General features: G+C 39.1%; 1 protein-coding gene across 3 annotated transcripts in view; it reads left to right on the forward strand.

Moving 5' to 3' along the window:
- usp36 (ubiquitin specific peptidase 36) overlaps window positions 1-18,005 on the forward strand; it is a 33,611-nt gene that overhangs the window by 1,494 nt on the left and 14,112 nt on the right. For all 3 annotated transcript variants that reach the window (XM_082185127.1, XM_082185128.1, XM_082185129.1), the window contains exons 2-10: window positions 7,941-8,202; window positions 9,684-9,905; window positions 10,766-10,876; window positions 14,847-14,949; window positions 15,035-15,102; window positions 15,537-15,607; window positions 15,718-15,800; window positions 15,928-16,039; window positions 16,124-16,264. In XM_082185127.1, coding sequence (XP_082041253.1) covers window positions 7,950-8,202; window positions 9,684-9,905; window positions 10,766-10,876; window positions 14,847-14,949; window positions 15,035-15,102; window positions 15,537-15,607; window positions 15,718-15,800; window positions 15,928-16,039; window positions 16,124-16,264 — 1,164 coding nt within the window. In that variant the 5' untranslated portion in view covers window positions 7,941-7,949. The remainder of the gene's footprint in view (window positions 1-7,940; window positions 8,203-9,683; window positions 9,906-10,765; window positions 10,877-14,846; window positions 14,950-15,034; window positions 15,103-15,536; window positions 15,608-15,717; window positions 15,801-15,927; window positions 16,040-16,123; window positions 16,265-18,005) is intronic.

The raw sequence follows: 18,005 nt of genomic DNA on the forward strand, positions 1-18,005 counted from the left end.
TATATTTAAATACTGAGTAATAATAATTAACTACATAACTATAGGGTTAGGGTTTGTATAATTTACTGTTATTACTATGGGTAAGTACATGTAACATATGTAACAAGGACACCTTAAAAATAAAGTGTAACCAGATACTGTCTCCATATGGAGAAATAAATTAAACATTTATGTTGATATAAATCTCTCATGACGTACGTCAATAATGTTGAGGAATACAATATAAGTTGGTGAAACACCAATAATTGTAATTTTTTAACATTTCATAACTTTGTTTTTCCATGTAGACTTTCTCAAGCCCCTTTCACACAGAGCGTTGATCCCAGAGAAATGCCATAGAGTTGCTTGAGTTCCTTCTGTGTGAACGCAAACACATCCCGGGATTGATGGGGAACTGGTAACATTGCCGGGATCAGTCCTGGAACGCAGTGACGTAGTCGGCTAATCGTGCGACTCTTTGACCGGGGGAATTTAACACTAGCGTTTACGTCATTACACGTCACGTGTCTTTACGGGATGATGTGTGTGAACGCACGCACAGATTCCAGGAAATTACTGAATGTGAATAAACCAAAATCAAATTATCAGCGTATTTTCTGCAATCTCAGTGTGAAAGGGGCTTTAAAGGGTTAGTTCACCCAAAAATGAAAACTCTGTCAGTAATTACTCTCTCTCATGTTGTTCCAGCCCCGTAAGACCTTCGTTCATCTTCGGAACACAAATTAAGATATTTTTGATTAAATCTGAGAGCTGTCTCACTCCTCCATAGGCTTCTATGTAATTGATATCTATGGGATCGAAACTTGCCGGCCTCATAAACGTTAGTAAAGACGTCGTTAAAATAGTCTAAGTGACTACAGTGGCTCAACCTTAAGTTTATCAAGCGACGAGAATACTTTTTGTGCGCAAAAAATAATAACTTTATTCAACTCTTCATGTTCTTCTGTGTGGGCCTGTGAGTGAGTTCAGCGCAGCGCTTCTGGGTTGTACGTCACACGCATCACACACACATGACCAGCTTCGGCCAATAGTGAGCCTTCATTCTGACATACAACCCAGAAGCGCTGCGTTGTTACACTACATGAACTCACTCAGACCCACACAGAAGAAAATGAAGAGTTGAATAAAGTCGTTATTTTTGCGCACAAAAAGTATTCTCGTCGCTTGATAAACTTATGGTTGAGCCACTGTAGTCACTTGGACTATTTTAACAATGTCTTTACTAACTTTTATGAGGCCGGCAAGTTTCAATAACACAGAAGCCTATGAAGGAGTGATCCAGCTCTCAGATTAGGGCTGGGACAACGCGTCGAGGTCATCGATGACGTCGACGCAAAAAATACATCGACGCAAAATATGCGCATCGATTCGTCGACCTGTTTTTATTTCTCTAAAAAACGTTTGCAAAACGTTTACCTTATGTGCGCTGAATATACGCGATGGCCGGATCAACATTCTGTCCAACGTTATATAACCAATCCAGGGGTTTTTCTGCATTGATATTTTTTTTGCCGGCTGTCAAAGCCTTATTTGATCGGTGAGTGATGTAGAATAGAATGACTGCTGGGGCGCGTACGAGAGAGAGCCCCGGCCGCGCGCGCGCACTCACAGTCTTCAAACAACACGAGCGCTGCTTGCTCTCTCTCTCCCTCGTGCATATTAATCAAAATCATTAAACACGATAGAAAAAGGGCGAAACACCAAAGTTTCACGCGCGCGCGCGCACTCACACTCACAGTCTTCAAACTACACGAGCGCCGTCTTGCTCTCTCTCTCTCTCCCTCGTGCATATTAACCAAAATCATTAGACACGATAGAAAAAGGGCGGAACACCAAAGTTTCACGTGGAGCATTCTGAGATTTTTTTTTTCTCCATGACAGGCTGCTGGCTCCCACTGTTAATTTTTATTTATTTTTTGTTGGAAAAGCACTCTCTGTATTAACTTAAAGCCCTCAAGTTTACATTGGTTACTGTATTCTTTCAGTTGCTCTAAACAAGTATTTTGGGTGACCATTTTTATTTTTTTATTGAATGCTAGTCATCAAGTTGTTGTTTTTTTCATCTGAAAGAACTTTTTTTCAGTAAGCTAGGCCCTATGTGTTCAGTAAGCTTGTTTCAGTAAGCTATGTGTTTTCAAGGCTTCAAGGTTTTATTGAATGCTATCTCTGACTAAGAATGCATTACTTTGCACTTGTATAGTCTTTTATTTTGTAATTTTAAGAACAATAAACATATATTGCAATGTTAAGGAATTCATGTTTTTTCATACAGATATGTAAATCAACATGTATAAATTGTTAGTAGTCAATTAATGGGGAGATAATCGATAATCGAAGCGAATCGGTCTGAAAAATTAATCGTTAGATTAATCGATGCATCGAAAAAATAATCGCTAGATTAATCGTTTAAAAAATAATCGTTTATCCCAGCCCTATCTCAGATTTAATAAAAAATATCTTAATTTGTGTTCTGAAGATGAACGAAAGTCTTACGGGGTTGGAACAACATGAGGGTGAGTAATTACTGACAGAATAAACATTTTTGGGTGAACTATCCCTTTAATGGCATAAACGTGCAGTGTGTTGTTTGGGAGAGTGCAATGCTAATTGCTCTATAGTTTGTTCTTTTGTTCTAACGGCGGTTCTTTTGTATGTCGTTTTCCCGTGGCCGTAGTTACGCATTTATCATGTTCATGACAATGGTGGCTGAACTGACCTTTTGATCGACAGGCGATCTAACCAATCAAAACGCAGAATCTGCCATTTTGTCCGACAGACAAACCAGACAGGAGAGTGGTTGTAGATTAGCGATGGTGGAATTAAACTTGAAACATTGTGTTTGTTGACGTCTTTCCGCGGTTGAAACAACACACCTTCATACGTTTGCTCATGTGTGTTTTGTGCTATAACTAGTAGTGAAGAGGATCGGTTCAGAACTGAAGCGCCACAGAGATCTGTACGCCACATTAAAGAGCCACAAAACAGACTTTATTGTTTGAAATTCTTAAATGATCATTTTAAAGCTAGACTTTTTTCTCCTACTAAAAGTAGCCTAATCTGCTCTGTCGACGTTGTCAGGGTCGTCTTTGCTCCGTGATGTATTTTTAACATGACGTGTGGTTTTTCGGCCTTTGCGAAGGGTCAATTGACCATTCGCAAAGACCCGCCCCCTTTAGTTACTGTTGCTATGTCCGACAAGCCTCGCCGCTCTCACACCACACCATGTTCTCACGCAGTGAAGTGTACATCGCGGAGCAGAGTGACACTGACAACACACTGAGACAGGACAGACCAGCTTACTTTTAATATGAAACAGTCTCAATTTTCAAATTTGGTCATTTTTTAAAAATGAAATATAAACGGTAAATAGCGTTTTTGTGGCTCTTAAATGTGTCTGACAGATCGCTGAGGCGCCTCAGTTAAAGCTGCTCGTGAACCCATCATCTCTTCCTTCTAGTTAATGTATAGACCTTATGTAGCTCCGCCCCTTTTCAGCGCTGCGCTCGTTGTCTTTTGACTTCCGGTCTGTATTTTTACAGCGATCTTGCATATTTATGAATGAAATTAACTTTCGTTAACTTTAGATTAAGTAAATCCACTTAAAAATCGAATTACTCCTGGACAGCAATGCCATAGAAATATACAGAGCGACCGCAAAAACGGAAGTTCAAAGACAATATTCTAAAGATGGCGGCGCCCTCGTTTCTCTGGCGCATAAGGTCTATAGCATCATAAATTAACAAATGTTGTTTTAACCGCGGAAAGACGTCAGTACACCGTTTTTCAAGTTCAAATCCTCCAACGTTGATCTACTAACTCTCCTGACTGCTTTGTCAGACAAAAATGGCGGATTCGACGGATGGCGGATTATGATTGGTCAGATCGCCTGTCAATCAAACTCCCTGCGAAGGGTCAATTGAGTTTTTGTTTCCAATAGAAAATAAATTAGAGGAGTTTAAAGTGGGATGTGGTTACTTTAAACTGGGGCTCAACCCCTCAGTGAAATACTACTGATAAATACTTGTGTGGCGATGGAGACTTTATACCTCGCTGAGAGTTGTCTTTCTTGACAGTATTTCAGCAGTCAAGCTGTATGTTTGCCGTCGTGTAGAATCAGAGCTGGCAGTGCTGAATTAATCACTCTTTTGATGTAATCGGTTTTCATTTCAGTTTGATTCATTCACACAGTTCAGTTTCAGCGGCTGGTGTCTCAGACCATAATAGTGACGGGATCATATATGAGACAGAAAACAAAGAGCGCTGGATGAGCCTGTATTTATTCACAGTCCATGGGAATCTAAACTTGCAAGTGTCTCCTATTGTTTGTCTTTATCGCGTGTAGATTGTGGCCGACTCTCTATTGCTGGGAAGGACAGTTTATGTCTGTATTTAATATATTAATAATAGTATCAAAATATGACACTTTTTAGGGCCCAAGCACTGATTTATGGCTCATATACATGAGTTCCTTTTATATTTTTAGTTATAAGTTATATTGTATTTTATTATTCTGTTTTGTCAATAATTGAATCATTCTAGCGTTCAAACTTGATATGTAATTTCTCTGTGCAATTGAGTTTTCCTCGAGCACAAGCTGATTAAATTCGGGAAAATCTATATTCCTGCTCTAAGATCTGCTGTTGAATATATGCACGCGTGTGAGCGGTCGAGATGCTGGAGAGGAGGAGTGTGTGTTACATCAGTGTTTGGGCTCGTGCAGGACGAGTGCACGTGAAGGTCAGTCTGCCCTTGGGTCTCTGATGCATGTGCGGCTCGGCTCTGTACGTCAGCACTAGACCTGATGAGTAAGACCATGCAGAACTCAACTCAGCCTTTACTGCTCATCTGTGTCCTCAATGCACCAAACGACACACACAAAAAATATTTTAAGGTGTCCTTCTTACAGTGTAATTATACATTTAAGTACTGGGTAATATTAACATATACATAATATAGGGTTATATAATATAGCGTGGGATCTGATCTTACTGTTTGATAATTTAAATATTATGTCGTTCTCTTTTTAATGTCTTTCTGTGTAATGATTTTTTTTTTGTACATTAAGAATTATGGGTAACACTTATTTTACAGTGTCCTTGTGTTACATGTACATTTACATTATGCAAATGTACATATAAAATAATTACATGCAATTAACCCTCAACCAAACCCTGATCGTACCCTATAACCCCATAGTAAGTACATCATTATTATTACTCACACTTTATTTTAAGGTGTCATATATAAGTACTAACCGAATTATGTATAAACGGTAACAACTTTTACATTAAGGCCGAATTATTTGATGTTATTTAATGCATAACTAACAATGAAAGTAACTAACAAATTCATTGTTAGTTCATTTTAGCTGAACTCCATTAAATAACAGTAGCAACTCTTGATTTTAATAATATATTGGTAAATTCACTTTAACTTTAGATTCATTTGTGCTTTAGAAATATTTTAACTATTATAGTTAATTTGTCATCAATTGGAAACTCATTGTAAAGTGTGACCATACAAACACGTGACCCCCGGTTTCACAGGCAAGGCTTAAGCTAGTCCCAAACTAGAACGCATGTTTGAGCCGGTTTAACTGAAAGCCACTTGCACTGAGATTTCTTAAAATACCGGTATATCAGTGCCTTTGTTTTGCACACCAGTAATGTTTCTTTCTAAGGCATTTTTCTAAAAGCCATGCAGTGTGCCTTTACAAGCATTTGTCTTTCAGAAGAGCTCAGTGAGTTCGAGCGTGGTACTGTGATAGGACGCATCACTGTGCAATAAGTCAATTCGTGAAACTTCATCCCTGCTTCATATTCCATGGTCAACTGTTAGTGGTGTTATTGGAGAGTGGGAAGCGTTTCTGTCGAGTGATGAATCAAGCTTACTTTGTTTGGCAGTCTGATGGGCGAGTCTGGGTTTGGTGGATGCCAGGAGAACATTACTTGCCGGATTGACAAGTTTGGTGGAGGAGGATTATGGCGTGGGGTTGAGCTAGTGAAGAAAAAATAAAAATAAAAATTTTGGACAATGCTATTCTTCCAACTTTGTGGGAACAGTTCAGGGATGGCCCCAGTATTCCAGCATGAAAGCAGGGTCCATAAGTTTGGTGTGGAAGAGCTTGATTGGCCCGCACAGAGCCCCGTCCTCAACCCCATCCAACACATTTGGGATGAACTGGAATGGAGATTGTGAGCCAGTCCTTCTCATCCATCATCAGTGCCTGACCTCACAAACGCTCTACTGGATGAATGGGCAAAAATTCCCACAAAACACACAAAAAAAAAATCTTGTGGAAAGCCTTCCCAGAGGAGCGAGAGCTATTACAGCTGCAAAGGCGGACCAACTCTATATTAATGTCTGTGTTTAAAATACGATGTCATTACAGTCCCTGTTGGTGTACAGGGGTGTGATTCTTCCGGATAAATCCGGCTTTTCCGACCTGAAAGTTATGCTCTGGTAAATAATGCAAATCCGTGCGCAAAGCACGGTTCGGGTGTTGGTAAACATAATGACCGCTCACCGCTGTCAACGTTTTTGGTGCCTCTGATTCATGTCTTCATGTCACTCCGCAAGTAGTCCATTCATTTGTCACGATTGAACTTCATTCAAAGCAGAGCTCCACCAAAGAGCCTGCACTTGGTTATCTAAAGTGTGCCAAGAATTTTGAACGTGTGGGGCGAACTATTTCTTTTCTTAGCTGAAGCCGACAACGGGACACAATAAATGTAAAGAGAGACATAGTGGAGTTCCTATTTTCGTTTTGACAAGTACCTATAATAAATTCTGTAGTCTAGCCCTTACATGACCTGGCAAGTGACATTACTCTAAAACGCATACGCATAAAACTCCCCCGACATGGTTAGAAAATACTGCCTCTAGAGCAGCGGCACATCGAGAAAATGTCATAGCATGATCAGAATAGCCTACGGAAGCCCTGAACCGCAACGAAAGAAAGAAATTAGCATTTCGGTAGGTGCCGAATGGTAATGGTAGGTGCGCCGCATATTTTCCTGCTTTTTTGTCCTTTGCCAATCACACCTATGGGTGTAATGATCAGGAGTCCCAATGCTTTAGTCCATACAGTGTGCAGTCACTGGTAGATGAGCCGTCCATTAGCTTGAAGGGAGTGTTATCTCACTGCACTGGGAATGATCTCACATCCGGTCTCTTGGAGAACAGCCGCAGTGAAGGCCAGTGCCGCCGTAACGAGCCGTTTGCCTTGCAGCACATCTGATATCAAGTGACATTTTTCAGAGATAATGCGGTGATTGATGCTCATCCATGGTTTACTCCAGTACTTAATGATTTAAACAATGTAGTAAGGTTTATAATATTTAAACCTAGAGGAAAATGCATTAAAAAACCCTATGTTTGTGTATCATTTAATCTGCTGTTGTGCTTTTCTGTATTGATGCAAGTATCGTTCCTGGTCATTTGGATGCCCTGTCCGTTTCTGTTGCATCGACTTCTGTTCAGTCTCAGCAGTGCCTGATGGGTGTGTGCACTTTTGCCCAGTAGCAGCGCAGTGGCTGTTATGTAACTAGACACCTGCCCCATCCTGACTGCTCACCTATGGGATTTTGTTCAGACACAATGTTTGGATGTTGCGTTTCATGTAGCCTTGTGGTATTAGCTGTCAAAGCAAGCAAAAGCTCTGTTATCGGGGTTAAATGACGTATTGTGTTACTGATGGCACGTTTATTACAGGCTCATGTTTTTCCAAACGTGTCTCGCTTGGTTTGCCAGATAAGGTTGACATAAACCTGTGATATCTATTGGAATGACTTCCAATCAGATTTGTTGATCTGGATGAACTTTATACTAGCTTCACACTCGAAGAATGGAAAATCACAATTTTCTAACCAAGTAATGCATGTTTGAAAGTTAAAAATAGGAGTTTTTCACATTTTTTTAAATCTGTTTTTCCTCCTCAGTGACACATAATGCCGATAGTGGACAAGCTCAAAGAGGCCCTGAAGCCGGGCCGCAAGGACTCCAGCGATGAGGGCGACCTCAACAAGTTGCTGGCTTCATCCGCCAAGAAAGTGCTTCTGCAGAAGATCGAGTTTGAGCCGGCCAGCAAAGGCTTCAGCTACCAGCTGGAAAACCTCAAAACGAAATATGTGATCCTGAATCCCAAGAATGATGGGGCAGCGGCACAGAGACCGTCTGAACCTGCTCAGATCAAGAGGCAAAGTAAGATCCCCAAGACTTTTTAAGGCATGCAGACCTGTGGCCCTTAAGCACATTTCTCAGGGTTGTTAATAAGGATTTATTATTTCAAAATTGATTGTAATTAAAATGAACAATTAAGAAATTAGATTTGAGTCAGGCTTAAAATATTTTGTCGGATTTTAATATTTCTTCTCTGAGATGGAGATGCGTTTTATTCTTTTCATACTTTTGAAACGGGTTTTAATCTAGTTATTCCAAATTTAGTTGTATTTTTTTTTTTTTATTAACAAAAACGGGTTTTGAAGGGATAGTTCACCCAAAAGGGAAAATTACTCCATAATGTTCACATCCTCAAGCCATTCTAGGTGTATATGACATTATTCTTTCAGTCGAATAAAATCAGAGTTATATTAATATATATATATATATAAATAAAATATATCCTGGCTCTTCCCAGGCTCTTCCCAAATTTGAAGCCCATAAAAGTGCATCCATCCATCATTAAAGTGCTCCACACTGCTCCGGGGGGTTAATAAAGGCCTTCTGAAGCAAAGCGATGCGTTTGTGTAAGAAAAATATTCATATTTAAAACTTTAATAGCTATAACTAGCTTCATATACACCTAGGATGGCTTGATGGTGAGTAAATCGAGTAATTATATTTTTTTGGTGAACTATCCCTTTAAATCTATTATATTCAATATTATACAAATATTATATAACATTATATTTCTATGTAGTTTAACACAGGTATGTTTTTTCTTTCTCCAGAAAATAGCCTTGGTGTTAAAAACAAACAATTATAAAAGTGTAATAAGTTATAAAAGTGTAATATCCTATATTATCCTGTATATCCTATAAAAAGGATAAAAGTGTTTCTTTTTTTCCCCTCAAATGCCACGTAACACTTTTGTGTGTCTGAAATCGTACAAGTCCAGATTTCCCTAAATCAGACAGACAGACCTAGATAAAACAATTGAATTTTGCGTTCGTACAGCACGTCAATTGGACTAAAATAGCCCTCGTAAGTTGTGCACGTTATCTGAGGTGATGCACTAGATGTTTTTAACCCTTCAATTATTCGTTTACACATTGTCATGTACTCTTAGACTGACCGATGCAGATTGTAGCTTGACTACAGAAAACCCTCTGTAGCTTGAACTGCACACTTAAACATACTCAATTATTCGTAAGTTGCGATCAAATTAGCAAAGTTTTTAGTTGGCCAACGTAGCAAATTCGTTTGAAGAACTTAAACCCGATGCAAAATCTGCATGTGGAAATCTCTTGCCCTCATGTTAAATTCCTGATAGCATGGTTTACTGTTGAAATGATTTCATTTGCCAGTGAAAATTCACTAAACAATGGTAAATGTGCACCTTAATACTGCACATCATATCACCAAATACCATGTGCATAGTTTTATATTTGATCTTCCTATGGTTTAGAATGCAAGTAAAGGTATTTTTCTTCTAATAAACTGGTCTCCTCTTTTTCCGTCAGTATCAGAGAGCCTGAGCGTTGGCCAGAGCGACGGGATCCCCGCTCCTCAGAAGATGCTCTTCCCGGGGAACAAGCTGTCCATGAAGTGGGAGCGAGTGTATCGGGTTGGAGCCGGACTCCACAACCTGGGCAACACCTGCTTCCTCAACTCCACTGTGCAGTGTCTCACCTACACCCCCCCGCTGGCCAACTACCTCCTCTCAAAGGAGCACAGCCGATCCTGTGAGAAAGCACTTCACTCAACACAATCTACGCTAGTATGCTCATGTGAATGTTTGACCTTCAGCATTGTGGTGGTAGTGAACATTAGTGCTCAACAGGGTGGTAGTTACTAGGGATGTGACTGAAGCCTAAATCTGAATTCGTAAAGGCACTGAAAATGAATAACGCATTCTACGGAGCCCCTTGAGGGACATGGTACTGATTGCTGCTGTCAGATTTCACGTATCATGTGATGATGGTAAAGAGAGATGACTAACAGGACTATTTGGTGCACAACAGATCCTGAGTGTCATTGACAAATATCATATCTTGTCAAATGTGCAGTCAGTAGTTGCCGCTCCCTATACACGGATAATTCGTGATCACGGATTCGAAAGTGAAAGTAAATAGCACGTGTTCACGTTTAAAATCTATTTTGATACCGCGCGTATTGATAGCAGCTCTCTGATGGCCGCAAATTATATACAATATAATTACCCAACTGTATAATAGCGAGAGATCGCACAAGCATTGAAATCACCATAATGTAGAATGTCATTTTCTTTCTGAACATTATTCGGGTTTGGGCACCATGTGTGTGCTTTTAACTGGATGTTTAGCTAGCTATGCATGTGTTGACAGCTGGCAAAAAAAAATTAATAATTTTAAAGCTTGTTCTGTCTATTTTAAATCATGTGAAGCTATTTTGAAGCCTCCCCTTTTGGAAGTGTTCCCCTGGTTGAGAACCACTGGTTTAGAGTATATTTAGTTTTAAATAAATATGCTAACATTGTAGCGGTAGCTGGTTTGTCCCATATGATGTTTCCTGTCTGGAATTCACTATGATTGCTGATGTAAAATCCCTCTTTTGCCTCCTTCAGGTCACCAGTCTGGATTTTGCATGATTTGCGTAATGCAGAACCACATCATCCAAGCCTTTGCCAACACGGGCAATGCCATCAAACCTGTATCGTTCATCCGAGATCTGAAAAGTAAGAGCTTCCTCTGATCGCTTAGACACGCAAACATGCAACATTTTCAAATGGCTTTTTAAAGGGATAGTTCACCCAAAAATGACTATTAGCCCATGATTTTACTCACAATCAAGTCATCCTAGGTGTCTATGACATTCTTCTTTCAATCCAATTTAACGTTAAATGTAAAAATTCTAGTTTCCGGCCAAACAGTCATACACAGTCTACTTGTGCAACTTCTGGCATCGGAAGCAGCGTAGTGTGTCATGGTGTAGCTTAAATATCAGCAGTACGTCACATTATTCACATTTGTGCTTTAGACTTGAGTCGAATCTGTGTGTTTGTTTGGCCGGAAGCTAGTTATTTTACTTTTTTAAAGTGGTTTAAATCCACAAAAGCCGTGTGGAACACTTTAATGATGGATAGATGCACTTTAATGATGGATAGATGCACTTTAATGATGGATAGATGCACTTTAATGATGGATAGATGCACTTTTATGATGGATAGATGCACTTTCATGATGGATAGATGCACTTTCATGATGGATAGATGCAATTTCATGATGGATAGATGCACTTTTATGATGGATAGATGCACTTTTATGATGGATAGATGCACTTTTATGATGGATAGATGCACTTTCATGATGGATAGATGCACTTTCATGATGGATAGATGCACTTTCATGATGGATAGATGCACTTTTATGATGGATGGATGCACTTTTATCATGGATGGATGCACTTTTATGATGGATAGATGCACTTTTATGATGGATAGATGCACTTTTATGACGGATAGATGCACTTTTATGATGGATAGATGCACTTTTATGATGGATAGATGCACTTATGACGGATAGATGCACTTTCATGATGGATAGATGCACTTTCATGATGGATAGATGCACTTTTATGACGGATAGATGCACTTATGACGGATAGATGCACTTTCATGATGGATAGATGGCAAGGCAAGGCAAGGCAAGGCAAGGCAAGGCAAGTTTATTTATATAGCACATTTCATACACAATGGCAATTCAAAGTGCTTTACATAGAAGAAATTAAAATAATGAAAAGAAATAAGAATAATTAAAACAGTTTAAAAAAATAAAATAAAATACAGTACTTTTAAAAAATTAAAAAAGAATATTTATTATAGATCTTTCTTTCAAAGGATTCCCTTAAGACTTAAATCTTTCAACCTTCTTTTAACCTTCAATCTTCTTACGACTTCCATCTATCAACTTTCCTTTAACTTTCTTTTCTCCCTCATTTACTCACACGTTCTTTTCACTTTCTTTAGCACTTTAGCACTGCGTTCACATTCTTTCTCAGACGAAAACTTTAATATCGTCATTTAAATACTGTTCTACTTTCAAACCCACATTAATCACTTTCACATTATCACCTTCTGAGTGGGAATTTACAGTTTCGGGCTAAATGCCCTGCTGACATAGGAGAAATTAAAATAATTAAAAGAAATAAGAATAATTAAAACAGTTTAGAAAAATAGAGTAAAATACAGTACAGTACAAACAGTCGGACGAACAGCGGCACAGTGCTCATTCAGTAAATGCACAGCTAAACAGAAGTGTTTTGAGTCTGGATTTGAATGTGACCACTGTAGGAGCACATCTGATCTCTTCTGGAAGCTGGTTCCAGCTGTGGCTGGCATAATAGCTAAAAGCAGACTCACCATGCTTAGAGTGAACCCTTGGTATTTCTAGCTGATATGATCCTAATGATCTGAGTGATCTGTTGGGTTTATATTCAGTGAGCATATCTGCAATGTATTGAGGTCCTAGGCCATTGAATGATTTATATACCAGTAATAATACTTTGAAATCAATCCTAAATCTAACTGGGAGCCAGTGTAAAGACCTGAGGACTGGTGTGATATGTTCATATTTTCTGGTTCTGCTCAGAATCCTGGCGGCAGCGTTCTGTATGAGCTGCAACTGTCTTATGGTCTTTTTGGGAAGGCCAGTGAGGAGTCCATTACAATAATCCACCCTGCTGGTGATGAAAGCATGCACAAGTTTCTCTAAGTCTTGTCTGGAAACAAAGCATCTAATTCTTGCAATATTTTTCAGATGATAGTATGCTGATTTAGTTATTGCTTTGACATGACTACTGAAACTAAGGTCTGACTCTAGTGTCACACCAAGATTCCTGACTTGATGTTTAGTTGTTTTACCCCTAGAGTGAAGGTATGCGTTCACTTTGAGAACTTCATCTTTGTTTCCAAACGCAATAACTTCAGTTTTGTCTTTGTTTAATTGAAGAAAGTTTTGACACATCCAACTGTTGACTTCGTCAATGCATCGGCACAGGGAGGCAATGGGGCTGTAATCGTTAGGCGATAGGGCTAAGTACAGCTGTGTGTCGTCTGCATAGCTGTGGTAAGCAATTTGGTTATTTCTCATTATTTGGCTCATTGGGAGCATATACAGGTTGAACAGGAGTGGCGCAAGAATTGAGCCTTGAGGGACTCCGCATGTCATGGATGTCCACTTAGACTTATGGTCTCCTATACTCACATAATAACCTCTCCCATCTAAGTATGACCTGAACCATTTTAGGACTATCCCAGAAAGCCCCACCCAGTTTTCCAGCCTGTCAAGAAGTATGTTGTGATCGACAGTGTCAAATGCAGCACTGAGGTCGAGTAGTACCAGCACTGATAATTTGCCTGAATCAGTATTTAAGCGAATATCGTTTATTATCTTTATGAGCGCTGTCTCTGTGCTGTGATGCGGTCGGAAACCAGATTGAAAATTATCAAAGTATCCATTCGAGCTTAAGAATTTGTTCAGCTGATTGAAGACAACTTTTTCAATGATCTTGCCTATGAAAGGAAGATTTGAGATCGGTCTATAGTTGCTTAATATGGTCTTATCCAGATTGCTCTTTTTCAGGAGGGGCTTGACAACTGCAGTTTTCAGGGAGTTTGGAAAACTCCCAGAGAGAAGTGAGGCATTTACCACTTCTAGAAGATCTGCTTCTAAACTGTTTAGCACAATTTTGAAGAAAGATGTGGGAAGTGTGTCAAGGGCGCATGTTGATGTTTTAAGGTGTTGTACGGTTTCTTCCAAAATTTTGCCATCAATTTCTTTGAAGTCAGACATAGTAACTACTTTCTCAGGTGGTCTGATCTGTCTGACCTCAGTGCAACTCAAGGATGTGCTGATCACCTTTCTGATATTATTGATTTTCTCAGAGAAGAAAGAAGCAAACTCACTGCACTTGCTGTTTGAGAGCATTTCACTAGGAATCTGGCTTGGGGGGTTTGTCAGTCTCTCTACAGTAGCAAAAAGAGTGCGTGTGTTGTTTAAATTGCTGTTTATAATATTTGAGAAGAAAGTCTGTCTAGCTTTGCCTAGTTCCATATTGAAAGCATGCAGGCTGTCTTTGTAGATGTTATAATGGACTACAAGTTTTGTCTTCCGCCACATGCGCTCTGCTTTTCTGCATTGTCTTTTCATATGTTGCACTGCTGTTGAGTTTCTCCAAGGTGCTTTTTGATGCACTTTTAGATGCACTAGATGCACTTTTATCATGAATAGATGCACTTTTGATGGATGGATGCACTTTTATGATGGATAGATGCACTTTTATCATGGATAGATGCACTTTTATGGACTTCAAAACAGAAACTGCCATTATAAAGCTCGGAAGAGCCAGGACATTTTTATATATAACTCTGATTGTATTCGTCTGAAAGAAGAATGTCATATACACCTAGGATGACTTGAGAGTGAGTAAATCATGGGCTAATTTTTATTTTCTGGGTGAACGATCCATTTAAGCTCAGAGATGACTTGCACTTTACAGGAAGTGCTGCTGATGACTACTGTTGTAGCCTGTGACTAAGTGTTGAGTCATGAAACTGTTTCTCCTGGGAGTTTCTGTTTCTTTGCTTGCTCCCATTATCCTCTGACATAACCTGATTATATATATATATATTTTTTTAAATCCTTCAGAAATTGCTCGCCATTTTCGATTTGGGAGCCAAGAGGATGCTCACGAGTTCCTGCGTTACACCATTGATGCCATGCAGAAAGCTTGTTTGAACGGATATCCCAAGTAAGAACACAAGGAGTTTGTGAGTGTAACCCAGAGAGTTTGCTTTATTGGATCAGAGGAGTGACACAAGCCCTTTTGTTCACAGGCTGGACAGACAGACACAGGCCACCACGCTGGTCCATCAGATCTTTGGGGGTTATTTGAGGTCAAGAGGTGAGCACAAACACCACATGAGGCTAAACATTATGGATATCATAAATCAACAATAATAAAAATGCATGAGGATATAATTGAGAGAGATTTTAGCTGTATCACCCAGCCTGATCGATGTCTTCAGTGTCACATGATCCTTTAAAGAAACATTTCTTATTCTTATCAATGCTGAAAACCATTTTGCTGCTGAATATGTTTGTGGAAACTGATACGTTTTTTCCCAGGATTCAGTCGAAGCTTGTTTCTGCCATGGAATAAAAAAGACAATTGCAACTTTTAAATCTCACAATTCAGATTTTCTTTTTTCTCGCAATTGTGAGTTTACATCCCACAATTCCTGGCTTTTTTATCTGACTGTGCAATATAAAAACCCGCAATTGTGAGGTATGAAGTCAGAATCCAGTGTCTTTATTTTGCATTCTCTGTTTTGGCAGTGAAGTGCTCTGTTTGTAAAAGCGTGTCAGACACGTACGACCCGTACCTGGACATCGCTTTGGAGATTCGGGTGAGACTCTGACTTCTGTTTTTCAAAGCCCTTTGGTTCATGTCAGGATGATGAATGTCTTTTGTCCCAGACTGAAACCTCCTCTGAATAACATTAACTCTCCATTTCAGCAAGCGGCCAACATCGTTCGCGCTCTGGAACTATTCGTCAAGCCTGATGTTTTGAGTGGCGAGAATGCCTACATGTGTGCCAAGTGAGTTGTACACCCATATTTATACATCCTCAAAACATATTCGTGCAGGCCAATCAAGCTCTTGATCCAGTAAGCAACCATTCACAACATATGTGCATCTCTTTAGTTGTTTCTTTTCTTGCTTTAGATGTAAGAAGAAAGTTCCGGCGTCTAAGCGGTTCACAGTTCACAGAACATCTAATGTGCTGACGCTGTCACTTAAGCGGTTCGCCAACTTCAGTGGAGGGAAAATTACCAAGGTATCAGCCTAGCCTACACACGCCACTGCCACGCAAACGGGCCTTTAGTCTTGATCAACCCATTGATTGATGGTTTTCTGGTAGGATGTCGGCTACCCAGAGTTCCTGAACATTCGCCCGTACATGTCCCAGAGCACTGGAGATCCTGTGATGTATGGCCTCTATGCTGTGCTTGTGCACTCGGGCTACAGCTGCCATGCTGGACACTACTACTGCTACGTCAAGGTGAGCGCCGTGTGGTAAGGCTTTTAGAGAAAACACTTTAGTTTTCTGAAATTTAATGCCAAGGTAATATAACACACAGATTAATGTGTGTAAATGTAAAATTTTACACGTGATAATACTTGCTCTGTCACTATTATTGGTTATTGCTCTCTGGAAATTTGATTCTGATTGGCCAATCGCAGCATTGAGCGGTCAAGTCTTTTGTATAATAATGGCTAAACTGTATCTTTCACTGCTGTCAATCTACCGGCTCTATTTTCGACGACTTTATGTTTTTGTACCAATGCAAGTTAACTCTTTGGAGTCTTGGGCTATTTTGGCTGTTTTTGAGTGCTTTTTTTAATTTTTATTTTGCGACATAAACAAATGTTTACCATACCAATGTTTGGTATCATTTTTTTTCCAGCACAACATCACCTATATGACCAGACAATTAGTTTTTCACTTTGATGTACTATCAACATACTGGACCCAAAATCACACAAAAAACACAAAATCCGAATAGAAAAATTACAGCTTTTTTTTCTACAAAAAACACAAACATGCTCAATGTAGCATTTCAAAAGGTTTAAAATGTAAACACAAGTCAACATATACAGGTACAATTTAGATATAATCAAGCTATATACAAAAAAATATGATTTAAAAAAAAAAGAGAGGGTGTAGCCATAGGCTTTTTTAATATTTTTTTTTTAGCTTTGCCACTTTTTAAAACAGTTCGTGCACACAATTAAATAGGGCTATATTTAAGGCCTTGCATTCCCAGAGTATGAGGGTTCCCAAATAGTGCAAATACAACATAAAAAAGGTAAAATTGAGATAAAATCAAGCTTATATACAGCAAAAAGCAAGTGTGGCAATAGGCGTTTTCTTTTTTGCTTAGAAACTCTACAAAACACTTCATGTACAGTTACACAGACAGCTACATTACAGGGCTTTCAGTCCTTGAGTAAGAGGGGTTCCTAAATAGTGCAAATATACCATACAAAAGGTAAAATGAACACAAAATCAAACTATACATACAACTATTTACAACAAATATATATATATATATTTTTTTAAAGGTTTTCATTTTCCTTCCACAAAAAACTCTAAATCTACTCCTAAACTACCTAAACTATCTACACTACTCCTAAACTACTCTCAAAATCTACTCAAACTCTTCCAAAAATTAGCAATAATATCTCTCTCTATATATGTCTCTCTTTGTCTACTCCGTCAATCTCCCTCCTTTCCATTTCGCTTCTTAGCTCAGTTGGCTCCTCCTCCACTCCCTTAAAATGTGCAGCCTGAAGAGCAGAGTCGGCAGATTCACACATTTTCCTCCGTTTTGTTTTATGACAAAAACCGATGAAGTTATTAGAATAAATGCAACGCCTGTCGCATCCGGTCTTGCATTCTTTTACGAACGCGTCAATATTTTTTTATATATAAAGTTTAAGTGATCATATCTCTGTTTTTACTTGGTCTATCAACACAAAACACGTGACTCAACGTGACTTTGTTTTTATGCTTCGACATCTTAAACTGGTTATGTGACTCGATCACGTTAAGAAGTTAAGTTAAGAGTTAAGACCTCATTGTTCTTTGTAAAAGAGATTTTAATCTCAGTGAGACTTCCTGGTAAATAAATTATAGCTGTTGCGACTAAAAACAGTTATAGCTGCTGACTTCACTAAAATGAGCACAGATGACTTCAGTGTTTGAATATGGTGAGCATAAAACCTTTGATAGATGACTA

The sequence above is a fragment of the Leuciscus leuciscus genome, assembly GCF_965113295.1.
Source record: "Leuciscus leuciscus genome assembly, chromosome: 1".
Lineage (NCBI taxonomy): Eukaryota > Metazoa > Chordata > Actinopteri > Cypriniformes > Leuciscidae > Leuciscus > Leuciscus leuciscus.